Source organism: Mercenaria mercenaria, chromosome 17, assembly GCF_021730395.1.
Source record: "Mercenaria mercenaria strain notata chromosome 17, MADL_Memer_1, whole genome shotgun sequence".
Lineage (NCBI taxonomy): Eukaryota > Metazoa > Mollusca > Bivalvia > Venerida > Veneridae > Mercenaria > Mercenaria mercenaria.
This window is the reverse complement of record NC_069377.1, coordinates 47,123,589-47,139,307: the sequence shown is the minus strand read 5'-3', so window position 1 is coordinate 47,139,307 and position 15,719 is coordinate 47,123,589. Positions and strand designations below refer to the sequence as shown.

Below are 15,719 nucleotides of genomic sequence, written 5' to 3'. Positions count from 1 at the left end.
GCAATGTACTGTGTCAGTGCATGCGGGGGGTACATTCATCACCTTTAGTGATAGCTCTAGTTTAGGTCAGCCTTTTTCTCAAAAATTGTAAGAGCTACAGCTTTGAAACTTTGCACACTTGTTTATCATCATTAGGTGACTGTGTAGGCCAACACCCATAACTCTGATATGCATTTTGTCAAAATTATGGCCCTTTTTGGGGGGATTTCTTGGTTAAAATTTTAGTGTAGGCCAACCTTTTCTCAAAAACTATAAGAGCTACAGCTTTGAAACTTTGCACACTTGTTTATCATCATTAGGTAACTGTGTATGCCAAGAACTATAACTCTGATTTATGCATTTTGTCAGATTTATGGCCCTTTTTGTACTTTGAAATTCTGAACTGTAACTCATTTCTTACATACTGTCCAGCATTTGCAGACGAGCGATGGAAACCATAGGCGGTGCTCTTGTTACTCTTGGTTTTCCATCAGCCATTTTTTCTCTAAATGGATGGCTCAATGAAATTCTTGACTTTCAGCATGCATTTTGAATAGTACCGGTACTCTGCCTTGAATGTACCAGAATTGTTATTTGATTTAATATAGTGATAACAGCATGAAAGAAGATGGTATAATTTGACAATTTCAGAGGCAGGTAAAATAGCTTTAAACATTATAAAACAACAAGGATTGAATCCTGATGAGGCGGTATTACAAGGAGTTACAACTGTAAAAGATGAGGAAGGGGTGAGTTACATTTATCTTGTGTCCTAAGCTTTTGGTCTTTTTAGTTATTCCTGTATCTCTTACATTTGTAGTTGTTGGCCTGTAATTGTGATGCCATTTTGCAGGTAAAGACATGGGTATTCTATGCATTACCTTAATTAGACGGATTATGTTTACTATTATCAGAATGTAGAAATAAAGTAACTTACTCCAGTATTGATGTAGTCATACATTGTAGTTGAAACTGCCTATCAGAGACATTCTTTCACTTAAGGTATTGGACCCATAATAAAGTACCTCCTTTTTGAAGAGTATTCAGTTCCTACCATAAACCTACTTTGACTGCAGTTTTTTTTTGGGGGGGGGGGGGGGGCATAGGTTCAAACCCCACTGGGATTTGCAACACAGTGCGAAACATGGTCAACTTTAAGAATATACCAAGCAAATGCCATTTTTTAAACATTTCTATTAGGGGTCCAATACCTTATTTGTGAACATTGGAATAAATAGGCCATTCATGGGGCTTTGTGGTAGTAAGTTCCTCCTCTTATTGGAAATTGCCAAATATTATCATGTATCACCTCATTATAGAATGTAGCAATGTTTTAATCTTAATTCTAGAATGTCACATATGTGACGGAAGGTGGTGAGATCACGACAGCTGATGATCTGCAGACTGTTACGTCAATGCCAAACTCTGTTATAATACAGGAAGGTAAATATAGTACAGCATATATCAGTGAGGAGTACCATTATAAATATCTTTCTTATATTCCAAGAAGAATGGTAAATGATGTTGTGCATATTTGTTTCAGCATCAAATACATCGGCTAAGTAACTTGAGTTTGATTGACATGTTACGTGTTTCTAAAAACAGAGAAAAGAGTAGAAAAGAGCAATTTACATGCTGCTTTATTTAAAATACTGTGTGTTTGAAAAACTTTGATTAAGGACACTTTAATCTTTTTGTTGCTTTGAATGTTCTTTTCTCTACCAATCAGTGATTCACATTTGAGCACATGAACATAAAGTATATTTAAATGAAAGAAAAAAGATTCTGTTCTTTGGTTATAAAGTCTTTGTTCACTAAAAAGTGAGAAATGTGTAAAAGTTTCCTTTATATGAAATACTTGCTTTACATTCTGTTCTTCCTGTATATAGAGATTATTAGATTACTGTACTAAAAATTTAAAATAGAGTAGTTGAAGAAAATATGTTACTTAAATATGGAGGTTTCAGGTGAGACTTAAATTTTTCTTGACAAGCCTAATCAGTTTAAATTTATGAAGTTTGTAACAAAAAAATTGAAATATTCTATTTATCCCTCATATATTTATTCTGCCTTATATTTAAAATAATCTTTTAACTAACTTTTCCCATAAAAATGCTTACCAACTAGGAGTGTGCATGTCTTAAACAGTCTTTTATAAATTGATATGCTGCTAAGTTTAAATAAGAGAAATAAAGAGGTTAGTTTGATCCACCTATCAGTAACATTTTTTTGTTGTTGTGATTTCCAGATTTTTTTGAAGAGACACATAGAAGCTAAAAGTAGTTCTAAAGGTCTCTAGGGATGGTAGTAGGATCTTTTTAGTTTTTAGCTCACCTGTCACAAAGTGACAAGATGAGCTTTTGTGACCGCTTGATGTCCGTCGTGCGTAGTACGTCGTCAGTTGTCCATCAAAAATTTCTAAAAAAATCTTTTTCTTGAAAACCACTGGGCAGAATTACACCAAACTTCACAGGAATGATCCTTGGATGGCCCTATTTCAAAATTATTCAAAGAATTGAATTCCATGCAGAACTCTGGTTGCCATGGCAACCGAAAGGAAATACTTTAAAAATCTTCTTCTCAAAAACAAGAAGCCCTAGAGCTTAGTTATTTGGTGTGAAGCATTGCCTAGTGGACCTCTACCAAATTTGTTCAAATCATGACCCCGGGGTCAAAATTGACCCCACCACAGGGGTCACTTGATTTTACATGGGAAAATCTTAAAAAATCTTTTTTTTAAAAACCAGAAGCTCAAGAGCTTAGATATTTGACATGTAGCATTGCCTAGTGGACCTCTACTAAAGTTGTTCAAATCATGACCCCGGGGTCAAAATTGACCCTGCCCCAGGGGTCACTTGATTTTACATAGTAAAATCTTCAGAAATTTTCTAAAAATAAACCAGAAGGTCTAGAGCTTAGATATTTCACATGTAGCATTGCCTAGTGGACCTTTACAAAATTTATTCAAATCTTGACCCCCGGGGTCAAAATTGACCCGCCCCAGGGGTCACTTGATTTAACATAGGAAAATTTTCTAAAAAATTAACCAGAAGGCCTAGAGCTTAGATATTTGACATGTAGCATTGCCTAGTGGACCGCTACAAAATTTGTTCAAATCATGACCCCCGCCCAGGGGTCAGTTGATTTTACATAGGAAAATCTTCAAAAATTTTCTAAAAATAAACCAGAAGGCCTAGATCTTAAGATATTTGACATGTAGCATTGCCTAGTAGACTTGTACAAAATTTGTTCAAATCATGACCCCCGGGGTCAAATTGACCCTGCCCCATGGGGTTACTTGATTGTACATAGAAAAATCTTCAAAATTTTCTAAAAATAAACTAGAAAGCCTAGAGCTTAGATATTTCACATGTAGCATTGCCTAGTGGACCTCTACAAAAAAATTTCAAATCTTGACCCCACCAGGGTCAAATTGACCCAGCCCCAGGAGTTACTTTATTTTATGTTACTATAAATAGCTTATTTAGTAACTTCTTTATTATTGGCCGTAGGGAAAAACCGAGACCACTTTTCTGTGGTACAACATGGATGGTACCTCCAATTTTTAGGTGTATTTTGACATATCTGTACCTTTAAGAAAATTTCAACTATATTTACTCATGATTCTTTTGATTGATCTTGATTATGATTTTTTGACCTTCCTGTCCTGAAGTGCAGTGATAACAGGTGAGCGATATAGGGCCATTATGGCCCTCTTGTTTAAATTATCTTTAAAACATTCAGTTTTTTGGCAATTTTTTTTTTGCATCAAAATGTTGCTTTTATGCTATCTGTCTATCCTGAAAGTTTATAACAATCCGTCAACAAATATACCGGTAGTCCAAACTTAAATTTTCAAAAAAAAACAAAAAAACCCCTGGTGTCCAATATGACCAAATTTACAATGAAAATACCCAGCCAAAACCTTTTTTTTATGATAAATTCAGTAAATGATGAAGGTATTTAGGAAATTTTAAAACTTCCTGTTACCACCCATACCACTCGTATTTAGAGAAAAATCAAGGAAAAACCTTGTTACAGTAAAGATGGATCAAACAGTAATTAAGATATTTGTATACATTTTTGTATATAATTAATGTACTACTAGGATACGTTTCCACTTGCTCTACATTTCAGAGAGCAAGATTAATAATTTTCTGTTAGCTGTGTTTATAAGATTAAGGCAGCTATTGGATTGAATATCCTTCAAAAATTATAAAATTTCATGTTTGATTATACCTAGAACTCTGATTGACAGGATTTGTCAGTAAATTAATCAGAGCCTGTATGTTTTTTGTTGTCAACCTTCAGTTACTGAAACTGATGAGCCAGCTTGTAAGCGTCAGAAGTTGGAAGAGGAAGAAGAACAGATTGAGACCACAGAAATTGATGTTGATGCTATGTTGCAGAAGGTCTGTACTTACGAGTTACCTGGGATCAGTGGTCTAATAATGATCCAGGCTGTACTTAATACTTTGTCAGTTGGGTTGGCGGGACCTGTTGGGTCTTCCTCTACAATAATATGACTTAATTTGTGTCAGTCTGACTTAAATCTCAGCAGCTGTAGATGTCTGAGTATAAATTTAGGTCAAGGATGAACTCAGATGTAAAAGGTCAAATACTGGTAGCAGTATTTTTCATGTCCACTATATATCTTCTTTACAGCTGGAGTAATTTTCATGAGGCTAGGTTAACCTCATCAGGACAGGACCCAGGACACTAGGAACGAGGTCAAATTTTGAGGTCAAAGCTTGTCTGTCTGTCAGTCAGCTCTACTCTGTATCACAGTGGCATCTGGGGATATTTATCACCTTCATTGAGAATTTGCTTTAGCCAAGCCTTGTTAAAATCATTGTCCTGTACCTAAACTTAATGGAAAGAATTTGACTGTTTTTTTTATGTTGAAAAAAGTATTGAATCACTAGTCAGAAATACTAATATAGTGAGCTGAACAGGTTAAATATGTAGTTAGGGCAGTAAACTATGGATTGAAAGTGTTGCATTTACATTGAGACAAGGCTAATTTTCTTTGTACCAATTTGATAGGAGACAATGTATAAGGCAATTTGTTCCCCTCTGATTAATGGTGGGGAAGTGGTTTGTTGTGGAGAGCAATTCAGTACATACAGAATTCATGAACAGCTGTTAAGTTAGCAAACTTTTGTTTTGTAACTAAAATACTGTTGAAAAATGGGGTTTAATGGACATAGAACTATATGGTTTCGCAAAATCAGCTATTTCATGGGGGCTTGAATTCATTGATTTCTAAGATATAACTAGGAAAAACTCTTTTTTTCTTCAGGATTGAAATATTTGGATTGATGCAACCACAGAATCCATAAAAATCAGAGCAACACAAATCCAATTTTACAGTAACTCATTATATATGCTATAAGGTATTTTGATTAACAGGTATATTCACTTTCTTACTTTGTATGTTTGACTCCAGAATTAGAAACATACCATTTCACATTTTTTCAGAACGGTACAGGCGATGCAACAGAACTGGTAGATGAAGAAACAGCTCAGGACAAACTAAAGCGAGAGCTTGAAGAAATTAAAAGACAAGCTGAAGCTTTTAAAGAACAATTGAAACAAAAAGATAAAGACTTAGAAGAGTATAAGAAAGCACTAGGAGAAATATCGGATAAATCAGACAGTGAAAAATGATAAAGATAGGATTAGTGTGTTAAGATCTATTGATGTGATAACATAGAATGAAATGAGTGTGTGCCTTAAGCAAAATTGGTTTGAGATGTTATATCAAAGTGTGATATGGAAAAAAATTATGTGGCAATTTTAAGGGGAGATGAACCATGTAGGCATTTTATCTTCATCGAATGTGCCATACATCTTTCAGTTGTTGAATGAATGTTAGAATGAAACATGGAAAAACTGTAACACCGTTGGCCTTAGATGCAGATACGATAATGTACAAAGAAATTTGACAGACCATAGTTTCTGTCTTACAGTTGTATCAGGCACCAAGAATAATTATTTTAAGCATTTCCTCCACAAGGAAAGCATTTTGTGTTAACTGAAGGATGTAAACATCAGTCTCAATACTTCACTGAAACATTTTTTTTTCGTTTCCTCCTAAACGTTAGCTCTGACTATATGGGGTCTGTAGTTTCTTTTACTGTGTCTGATTCCAAAATGACACGTTGACATTCTAGGTAAATGAAATTAAATCTGCATAAAGGTAAAATACTTCGTTTTCAAATTTTATGGCTGTTATTTCTTACCAAGAAATTCATTTTCTGTTCATCCATTGATGTAAACCAGTCGCAAAGTTTTGTGGAAAATCACTGATCCAACAAATTGAATAAAGTGGGCTTTATCTACATGCATTTTGATAACTGTAGATGAAGTTAAATTCTTGTATTTAATTTCCCGAAATTGGCAGATTAAAATTATATTGATTTATTTTTGCAGTATGTTCTTTGGAATTTTTTTATTTTTTTAATCGTTTACATAGATGTTTTCTGCCTGAACATATATTGATTGAAGTGTGGTCTTGCATGTAAATCTTTTGATTATTTTTAGGGTTTTATCTGACCATAAATTCCATACAAAGTTAATATTATTTGTCATGCGTTAGGTAGTTTGTTACATACTTGTACCAAATTCACCATGAAGCAGACTACTATTTTGCAAAACAATAAAATTGATACAGCATTATTGGCTTCATTTTGTTTGATTTCATACAAGAAAAACCCAGCAAACAATGTATAGGCTTCATTTTAGCTCACCTTAAGGAGGTAGGTTACCTTCATTTTTGTATGTGCGCATGTCCAACCGGAAGCTAACGTGACGATTTACGACGACGTTTACGACAAACTAAATGTGTTTGTATATTCATTCTTCTGAAAACAAATCATGAACCTGTTTTCGATCTGATGCTTTATGATTTAATAATTCAGAAATAATGAATAAATTGCCGCAGAAACGCTTCAAAACAATGTTGCCTTAAAATGACGTCATGACGTTACGTGTCAGTTACCGCGCAAAATTAATAGTTTTTATCTTGAAAGTACGTAATTCTGTGCATTTTTTTTTATTTTAACTATTTTCAAATAACCATTATTTGCTGAAATATTTTTATGAGTCTTTTGCTCTGAATAAAAATCAATAGTTTGCTTCTTTTTTGTAGTTATATTGAAATGTTATGCGGAATGTAAGAAAATGGATGATGGTAACCAATGTTATTTGGAATATAGTTGGGTGAAAGGTTACTTGTTACGGCCATTTTCAAATAAAAAATCTAGCAGTTTGATTTGTAATACCTATTTTTCAGGTTCTGTTGATAATTTGTTACTTATATATTAAAACTAAGATCTAAAATTGTTCAAATTTCGGTAGAAAAATGTGGTTTCTTGAATTGAATTGATGTTACCATGGAAACGAAGCCCGTGACCTATGTATCTAAATGTAAAATTTAAAAGCGTTGACACTGGTCTATTTAAGAAACACAGCTTTGGCCTTTTATTTTCATTTCAACAATATCCATGAGAATAATAGCAGCATACTGAACGATTTTTCCATGAAAAATGCCAGACGAGGGGTACTGCTGTAAGTATTCTAAGCTGTGAAATTTGTTTTAATAAATGCAAATAACACGAAAATATAACTTACGTTAGAAATAATATGATTTATAGCTATATTAACTAGAAAGATAATCTTATTCAATATTTTTTTATAAGAAACTACGACAAAAAGCAAGATATAAGCTATTTTAAACATCTCTGTTGCCATGGTTACTTTAAACTTTAAGAAAAATAGGGTACCATGTAAAGTGCTTGGTATTTTGCTAATAATATTACCCAAATGTTCCATGATGGTCATTAACAGAATGGCACTGAAGCCGTCGAAAACCCCTATTTTTATACATAGTTGTTTAAAAATGAGAGAAAATGCGTTACCATGGAAACACGAGCCCCGCGACATATACATTTTAAGCTTTTATTAGAAAGATAACGTGCATACTAGTAAAATTATCAATTATGCAGACTTCAACGGATATCAATGAAACTAAAATACACTGAAAAGTGTTAAATATCCATATTTTCCTTCTTTCAATATGAAATACCTTTGGAGGGTCATGTTCTTCAAACCTGGATAAAAATTGAACTTGAAGGGACAGAGACAAACGAAATTGAGATTGTAGCAGTTAAAACTTCATATTACACGAAATACAAAAATGTGCTGCGGTTCAACTAATTTGAATTTACCCTTGTAACAAGGTAACCTACCACCTTAACAGTGTTCAGAGTGAGCTGTTGTGCAGCATCCTGTGTCAATATTTTTCCTTGCATATCTGGAACTAATGGTGAGAATTACATCAGACTTGGTCAGTAGCATTTGAGCATTGACCTCTGTCAAGTTTCTTCAGAGGCCATCAAAGCTGAAAAAGAAACATTTTTCAACAATATCTTCACATGAACCACTTGATGGATCTTCATCAAACTTGGTTTTACATCATTATAAGATCCTGTTGCAAATTTGTTCAAATGTGGGCAGTTGGCCCCTTTTTAGGACTGCTTTTAATCCACCTCTTCTAATTAACCACTGGATTGATTTTTATCAAACTTTGTCCAAATGGGGCCACTAGGGGCCCCTTCAAGGTGCAATAGATCTAGAAATAGAAATACCTGTAAATGACCTGCTTATAAATGCTTAATGGAACTTCATCAAACTATGTCTGTAGCATCATAAGGTCCTCTACAAGTTTTAGGCATATGGGGGCACATTGGAGTTCAGTTTGAAATAGTAAAACCTCTTAAATGACTTCTCATGAACTGTTTTTGAATGGGGAAACTTTTCCCTTTTTAGAGGCAATTTGAGCTTAAAGTTGAAAACTCTTTTATGAACTGGTTGACAGATCTTTATCAAAATTGACCTTTAGCATCATTATAAGGTTTTCTCCCAAATTTGTTCAAATGGGAGCGCTTGGCCCCTAATAGGGGCCACTAGAACTAAAAAAAAATACATTTGAATGGCTTCTCATGAAAGGTCTGGATGATCTTCATCAAAATTTGGCTGGAGCATCATTGTAAGGAATGAGTAACAGCATTCTTTAGACTGAAAATTACACACCCAGATACCTCCAACAGGCCTTAATGGGGTGGAGGACACGTGTTTTGAAAACGGCTCGTGTTAACAATTTTAATACCCCCCAGCGTCAACTACAGTTCGGGTTTCTGTCCAACTTTGCATTAACTAGTTCCATATCAAGTAGCGTTTTCTCCTCCGTAATTTGGTCTCAACTCTAGCTAGTTTTTAGCTCACCTGTCACGTAGTGACAGGGTAAGCTTTTGTGATCGCATTTTGTCTGTTGTCCGTCCGTCCGCCGTCCGTTCACATTTTCTTGTGAACAAGATAGAGACCATTTCGCAATCAATTTTAATCAAACATGCACGCAACTTGTTTTGGCATAATATCTCGGTTCCTTTCGAAAACTGGCCAGATCCCATCATGGGTTCCATAGTTATGGCCCCTTAAAGGGCCAAAATTTGCTATTTTTGGCTTGTGAACACGATAGAGACCATATTTTGAAATCAATTTTAATCAAACTTGCACACTTGTATTGGCATAATATCTCAGTTCCTTCTGAAAACTGGCCAGATCCCATCATAAGTTCCAGAGTTATGGCCCCTTAAAGGGCCCAAATTTGCTATTTTGGCTTTTGCAGCCATATAGAGACTTCATTTATGGTTTGATTTGACACAAACTTGCAAAATATCTTCAACAACAATAAATCTTGGATTCCATGATGAATCTATCAGATGCAATCATAGGTTGCGGAGTTACGACCCCTGATTGACCCTTCAAAGAGCCAAAATTTGTTAATTTTTACCTTGTGAACACCATAGAAGTGACATTTTATATTTGATTTTAACTACACTTACACACAACTTAAGTCACAACAAGATCTCAGTTCCTTTCAAAAACCGGCTAGATTCCTTCATGGATTCTTGAGTTACTGCCCCTGAAAGGGGCAACATTTTCTATTTTGGCCCATTCAGCCATATAGAGGTTTCATTTATGCTTTGATTTGATACAAACATGCATAGAATGATTATCTTGATGATTTCTAGGCCTGGATCGAAACTGTTTCATGTCGGGTCAAAAACTAGGTCATCGGGTCAGATCAAAGGAAAAGCTTGTTAACAACCTAGAGGCCACATTTATGACCCTAACTTGGTCAGAATGTTTATCTTGATGATTCCTAGGCTAAGTTCGAAACTGGGTCATATAGGGTCACCCGGTCAAATCAAAGGAAAAGCTTGTTTACACTCTTGTTCATTTGATGTGCATGAAACTTGGTCAGAATGTTTCTGTGCAGGAAATATAGGATGAATTTTCATCTGGGTCATGTAGGGTCAAAAATTAGGGTCACCAGGTCAAATCAAAGAATAAGCTTGTTTACATTCAATAGGCCACATTTTTTGGTCCAATCTTAATGAAAACTGGTCAGAATATTAGTCTCCATGAAATCACTAGGTAAAATATGTTTACACTGTTATTGTGTGTTACTCAGGTGAGCGACTTAGGGCCATCTTGGCCCTCTTGTTGTTCATAGTCATTACGTTGTTTCTGAAACTGTCACTCCAGATAATCGATTCTTTTCTTATACTCTAGGCTTTTAGCTTTTAATTCAGCAAACTGAATTTAATATTTTCTATGACCTGTATGTCTGAATTGCGGTCTGCAAAAGCTGGTCAAAAGTATACTGTATACTTGCCTACAGATATAATGCTAAGAACTGTGCCTCTTCTGTTACAAATGGAGTATTTGACGATAGTAATCTATCTGATACCAAAAACAGTATGTAACAGTGTATCTTGGTACAATTTTCAAATCCCGGAAATGTTTATGTATGTATATCTGCACAGGCATCTCGTGTATATTCGTTTGTTTGAGTTTGAAAAATGAATCTAAGATTTATTGTTCACGAGTAAGTTTTATTTTAAAACAAAAAAATCAGTTCTGTTTCATTTCATATTTGATATTTTCACATTTGATAATTTTCTTTGAAATAACTAAAACAAAAAATGTATGCTTCACTCAGATATTTAGATAATTTACTAAAAATAATATAAGCTACTCAACGGCTTTTCTAACTCCACACTTGGTTTTTGTTTTTATCTCTGCCAAATTTTAACAGATTTGAGTGAAAATTGGATACGTTGTTTAATAATATATTCAGTTGAATAAAACATAACAGCAACAACAACTGTGTGTAGACGCACTGAGCCGTCACAGATGCAATACGGTAACCAAAAATAAAGTCGCAAAATGAGTGCACTTTTTGCCGGTCGTTATGCGGCAAATAGTGCCATCTGCGGGATCAAACAATTTTCCAGCCGACATTACAATCTCCATGGGATAAAATATGCTCTTACATTGATATTGGATACTTGTTCTGCTAGATTATCAAATTTGTATCCAGAAATATGCACGAGTTCTGCAGTGGAGATTTTGCGCGACGTTAGCGGCGCGATATTAATCTGCAAAAAAAGAGTGCATACTTCTCGATGCAAAGCTGATCATCATTTTGTTGCATATTCATTTTCACTTATAAAAAGTACACATTTTGCTCATTTGACTGAGTGAATTAGAAAATTATCGACGTAAATGTACTTGTTTGTAGTGACGTCACAAAACTGATCCTTAGGGCGGCCGGTGTAATGAAGTATTTCGATCCCCAAAGAATAATGACTCCCCGGTGATTATTCTATAGAAAAAGCGACCCCCCGGTCATAGTATTATGACCTCCAGATCATAGTACTATGACTCCCCCACGTGAAGTAAACTGAACTTCACGAAGAATATTGACTCCCATAAAAAAACGACCCCCGGTCATTTGGTCAAATTTAGTGATAACTCATGTATCTAAGACCTAATTGCTGCATTTTATGCCCCCACTCGAGGGAGGGGGCATATAGATTTGCCCTTGTCCGTCCGTCCTTCCGTTTGACCATTAGCCCCAGATACCATCACCTGACACAGAAATTCAGAGCATTCCGCAACGGGAAGAAAACTGCACAAGAAACTGCTAGCATAGAACTTAGTATTAATATAAGTTGCAATACTTAGCAGTGGCAGTAAAGTACGGTAGCGGCAACAATAGAAAGTAGTAGTAGTAGTAGTAGTAGTGGCAGTGGTAGTGGCAGTTGCAGTAGCAGCAGCAGCAGCAGCAGCAGCAGCAGCAGCAGAGGAATAAGTGACAGCAACAACAGCAGCAGGAAAAGAAGAGGTAGATGTACAAGACGTATTAGTGGAAGCAGGTATAGTAGTATCAGTAGTAGCAGTTGTAGTAGTAGTAGTAGAAGAAGAAGAAGAAGTACATGTAGTAATAGCAATAGAAGTAGCGGCACCAGTAGTAGTAGTACAATCAAAATGTTAACTATTGGCAGTGGAGGGTATTAGAGTTGTAGATCTAGTAAAATTGTCCGTTAGGTTTGGTGGGGATCATTTTAATAGATATTATCGTCGAAAGTCTTTTTAGGAGCCGGTGTTTTACACGGAAAGAGTAACTTTTTTAAATAGAATAATGTCCGGGAATCGATTTTGTATGAGAGTTCGAATGTAGTAATTTCGGCAGTGAGTATTTTACATGGAAGGAGTCACTTTTTCTAAAGAATAATAACCGGGGTCGTTATTCTATGAGATTCGAAGGGATTCATCTTTAGGGAGTCAGTATTTTACTTGGAGGGGTCAGTTTTTCTATAGAATAATGACCTAAAGGGAGTCAGTTTTTTTATAAGGGGAGTCAATATTTTATAGGAAAGGAGTCACATTTTCTATAGAATAATGACCTGGGGGTCGTTATTCTATGGGGGTCGAAATACTTCATTACACCGGCACATTTTTTTGTAATAAATGTTGATACTACTGAAGCGTGAAAGGGCCATCAGACGCTAATATGATTTATTACGTTACGGCCGCGGATACACGTTGATATTGAAATTCACGGAGCTGAAAGATCAGTATATGATAATTTGTTTTCCTCTAATTCGATAGGTTCACAGTGTACTGCTGTCGTTTGGGATATACTAATTATGTGACTTTTGATTGAAGGGTTACCTTATTGTAATCGTTACGGCTAAATGAGTTTACTTCCGATTACTATCGTTGTTTTGTTTTATTACGATAAAATAATCATTAAACATTATGCCCAAATTTTCATGATTCAAGTCTGTTAAAATATAGCATAGATAAAAACAAAAAGAACCAGGTGTGGTGTTAGGAAAGCCGTTGAATATAAATGCGAAATCCCACAAATGAAGAATCGTTTGGGAATCAACAAGAACGCGGTGGATATTTTGCCAGTGTTTGAAAGGGAACCTGATAAAAATACTGTAAAGTATATCTACTGGCATGTTCAGTAAATGTTACCACGAATAGCTAATTTGAAAGGATATTGGCAACTACAAGACTCTTTGTGAAAAATATATGTGCAAAAATGTAAAATATACAATTTCTACCTATGTTCTGAATATTCTTTGCTGAATTATAAAACTCCGCCCGCTGAATGTTTCATTGGACGATTTTTTCTTTGATATTGTGATGGGTGTTACCCTTACTATCTTGTGTTTGTTTTTAGATAGTTTAATTCTTGTTTCCTCGTTTAGTGTGACATTGTTCGCCGCCGTTGCGTATTTTTGTGATAAGGCCGCCAACACTTCCCACTTAACGCCAATTCAAATATTAGTTTAATCATTTAAACTAAAGTTTGCTTTGTTTTTATTCATAATGACCAAGGTGCCATTTACATTAAGAATGTACGCGAATATGTGCAAGTAGACAGATTTTAGAATGGAAATAATATTTTCACGTCTCTAAAATTGAAAATTACACGTGTTAGCATACAGCGGTTTATTTATGTGAGGAAAGTTAATAGAACACATTAAAGAAGTGAATACAGTTTTATCATTCATTATGAGCATATTAAAGTATTTAACAAGCAACTGATTTATACAGTCATTTTATAAATTTTAAACGTAAACGGATCCACAAACGCGATCTTCAAATATGGATGGAATAAGTCTCCATCTTCCGCCCGTGATTCCGGATTCGTACTACGATATTTCGACCCACAATACGGGATATCATCCTTATTCGAATACATCGAATTCAGCATGGACTTCACGAGACGACAGTGGCCGTGGATATCAAACACAGAATAGTGAATTTGAAGCCCAGATACGGTTCCCGGCTAGTAATACGGTACGACGAGGATGTCAGTTGGAGATAGTTGAACAGAATATTAACGGAGATGTTGCAGGTTCGGCCGGGCTAGAACAAGGTAAGGCCTAATTCACATTTTTGTACGTTTTCTTGTTGCTTAGCCAACTTGCCTACGTTTCGCAACGGCCCTATATGTCTGATATTAAATGAAGTGCAGTGACAAAGGGCTAGTATATTTGAGAAAAAAGATTAGGTTTTAGGAGAAAAAGACTTGTTGTTTTATTCAAAAAAGGTATCGAATCATATTTACTTATTTTTCTCTATTTTGCATTTTTCTTATAATACAATTCTAGGTGAAATAATGATTTAACTACTTGTGTACCATTTCTAGCATCAATATATATATATCTAATCATTTGTGTTGCGTGAAATCTTTTTCTTCTTTTGTTTTGTTCGGTTCAGCGTCACTCTGACATACTTATAGATCATAAGGCGAGTTTCAAACTATTGATGGCGGAGGAAGGCCCAGGGTGCTAATCCGGGTAAAATTTCTGGCACGGGCAGGCACCTGGGTAGAACGGTGTCAACTCATTTCGGACAAAGGACATTACGGCCCATGCATAGTTTGGGACACTTCGGAAACAATTCGCCCAAGTGAGGTTTAAACCAGTGGTGCGGGGCAAGTAATTTGGAGTCGGCGACTGTAACCACTCCTTTTTTCTTAGGCCTGTTTTGTCCAGTTTTTTTTTATATATATATATATTTCCTTTATGATACGACAGGCACAGAGACAATACTCTGGATTTTGGGATAGCGGATAAACATTTGAAACATTTTGTAATTTTTGTTGATTTGATACATATTCAGTTCCTATATTTACGAAAGATTTTCTACATAACTGAATTTATTTACCTCCTACATTTTGAATAATTACCTACTTCTCGGATATAGGAATTTACAGGTTCGCGCCAAATGAATGATAGGACAATGTCAAATTTATTCTCGCTCTATAGATATACTAATGAACATAAATACACACGGCAAATTATGACTTTATTAATGAGAATGAGAATTGTAATTTTTATTAAATTTCTTTTATTGTTATCAAAATTATATGTTTTTGATAACATGTTATGATTTTTAGAAATGCGCTTAACTCATCCGTAATTCTTTGGAATTCGCATCAGTCAGAGGAAAATTTTATTATACAGATGTATATTACAGAAATATCTCAGATATTTATTTTTATTCCAATATCTAGTTGTCCGCATTAGCAAAGGAGGTGGATATTTTTTCAAATTTATTTATTAGTCATTCCAGCTTGTTTGTGCAATGTTTACTTGACAAAAACAATTTTGCTAAAGCGCCGGCATCACCAATACTTTAGTGTCTGTTACGAATACTTAACAGTACTTGTATGTTTATCAATTTTTGTCCTGCTATTTGAGATGACATGGTTACAATATCAAGAAAAATTAAATTAATATAAAATGTACGTGATTACTAAAAACGAAAATTTGATTTATCATACAGAAAGAACTATGTTG

General features: G+C 34.9%; 2 protein-coding genes across 2 annotated transcripts in view; both read left to right on the top strand.

Annotated features, from left to right (window-relative positions):
* Positions 1 to 6,657, top strand: part of LOC123536922 (uncharacterized) — a 35,109-nt gene extending 28,452 nt beyond the window's left edge. The window contains exons 3-6 of the mRNA XM_053528076.1: positions 631 to 728; positions 1,329 to 1,422; positions 4,291 to 4,391; positions 5,461 to 6,657. Of these exons, the coding sequence (XP_053384051.1) occupies positions 631 to 728; positions 1,329 to 1,422; positions 4,291 to 4,391; positions 5,461 to 5,649 (482 nt within the window). The 3' untranslated portion in view covers positions 5,650 to 6,657. The remainder of the gene's footprint in view (positions 1 to 630; positions 729 to 1,328; positions 1,423 to 4,290; positions 4,392 to 5,460) is intronic.
* A 6,974-nt stretch (positions 6,658 to 13,631) lies between these two features.
* Positions 13,632 to 15,719, top strand: part of LOC123537559 (DNA-binding protein RFX6-like) — a 36,173-nt gene continuing 34,085 nt past the window's right edge. Inside the window, exon 1 of the mRNA XM_053528075.1 lies at positions 13,632 to 14,290. Coding sequence (XP_053384050.1) covers positions 14,017 to 14,290 — 274 coding nt within the window. The 5' untranslated portion in view covers positions 13,632 to 14,016. The remainder of the gene's footprint in view (positions 14,291 to 15,719) is intronic.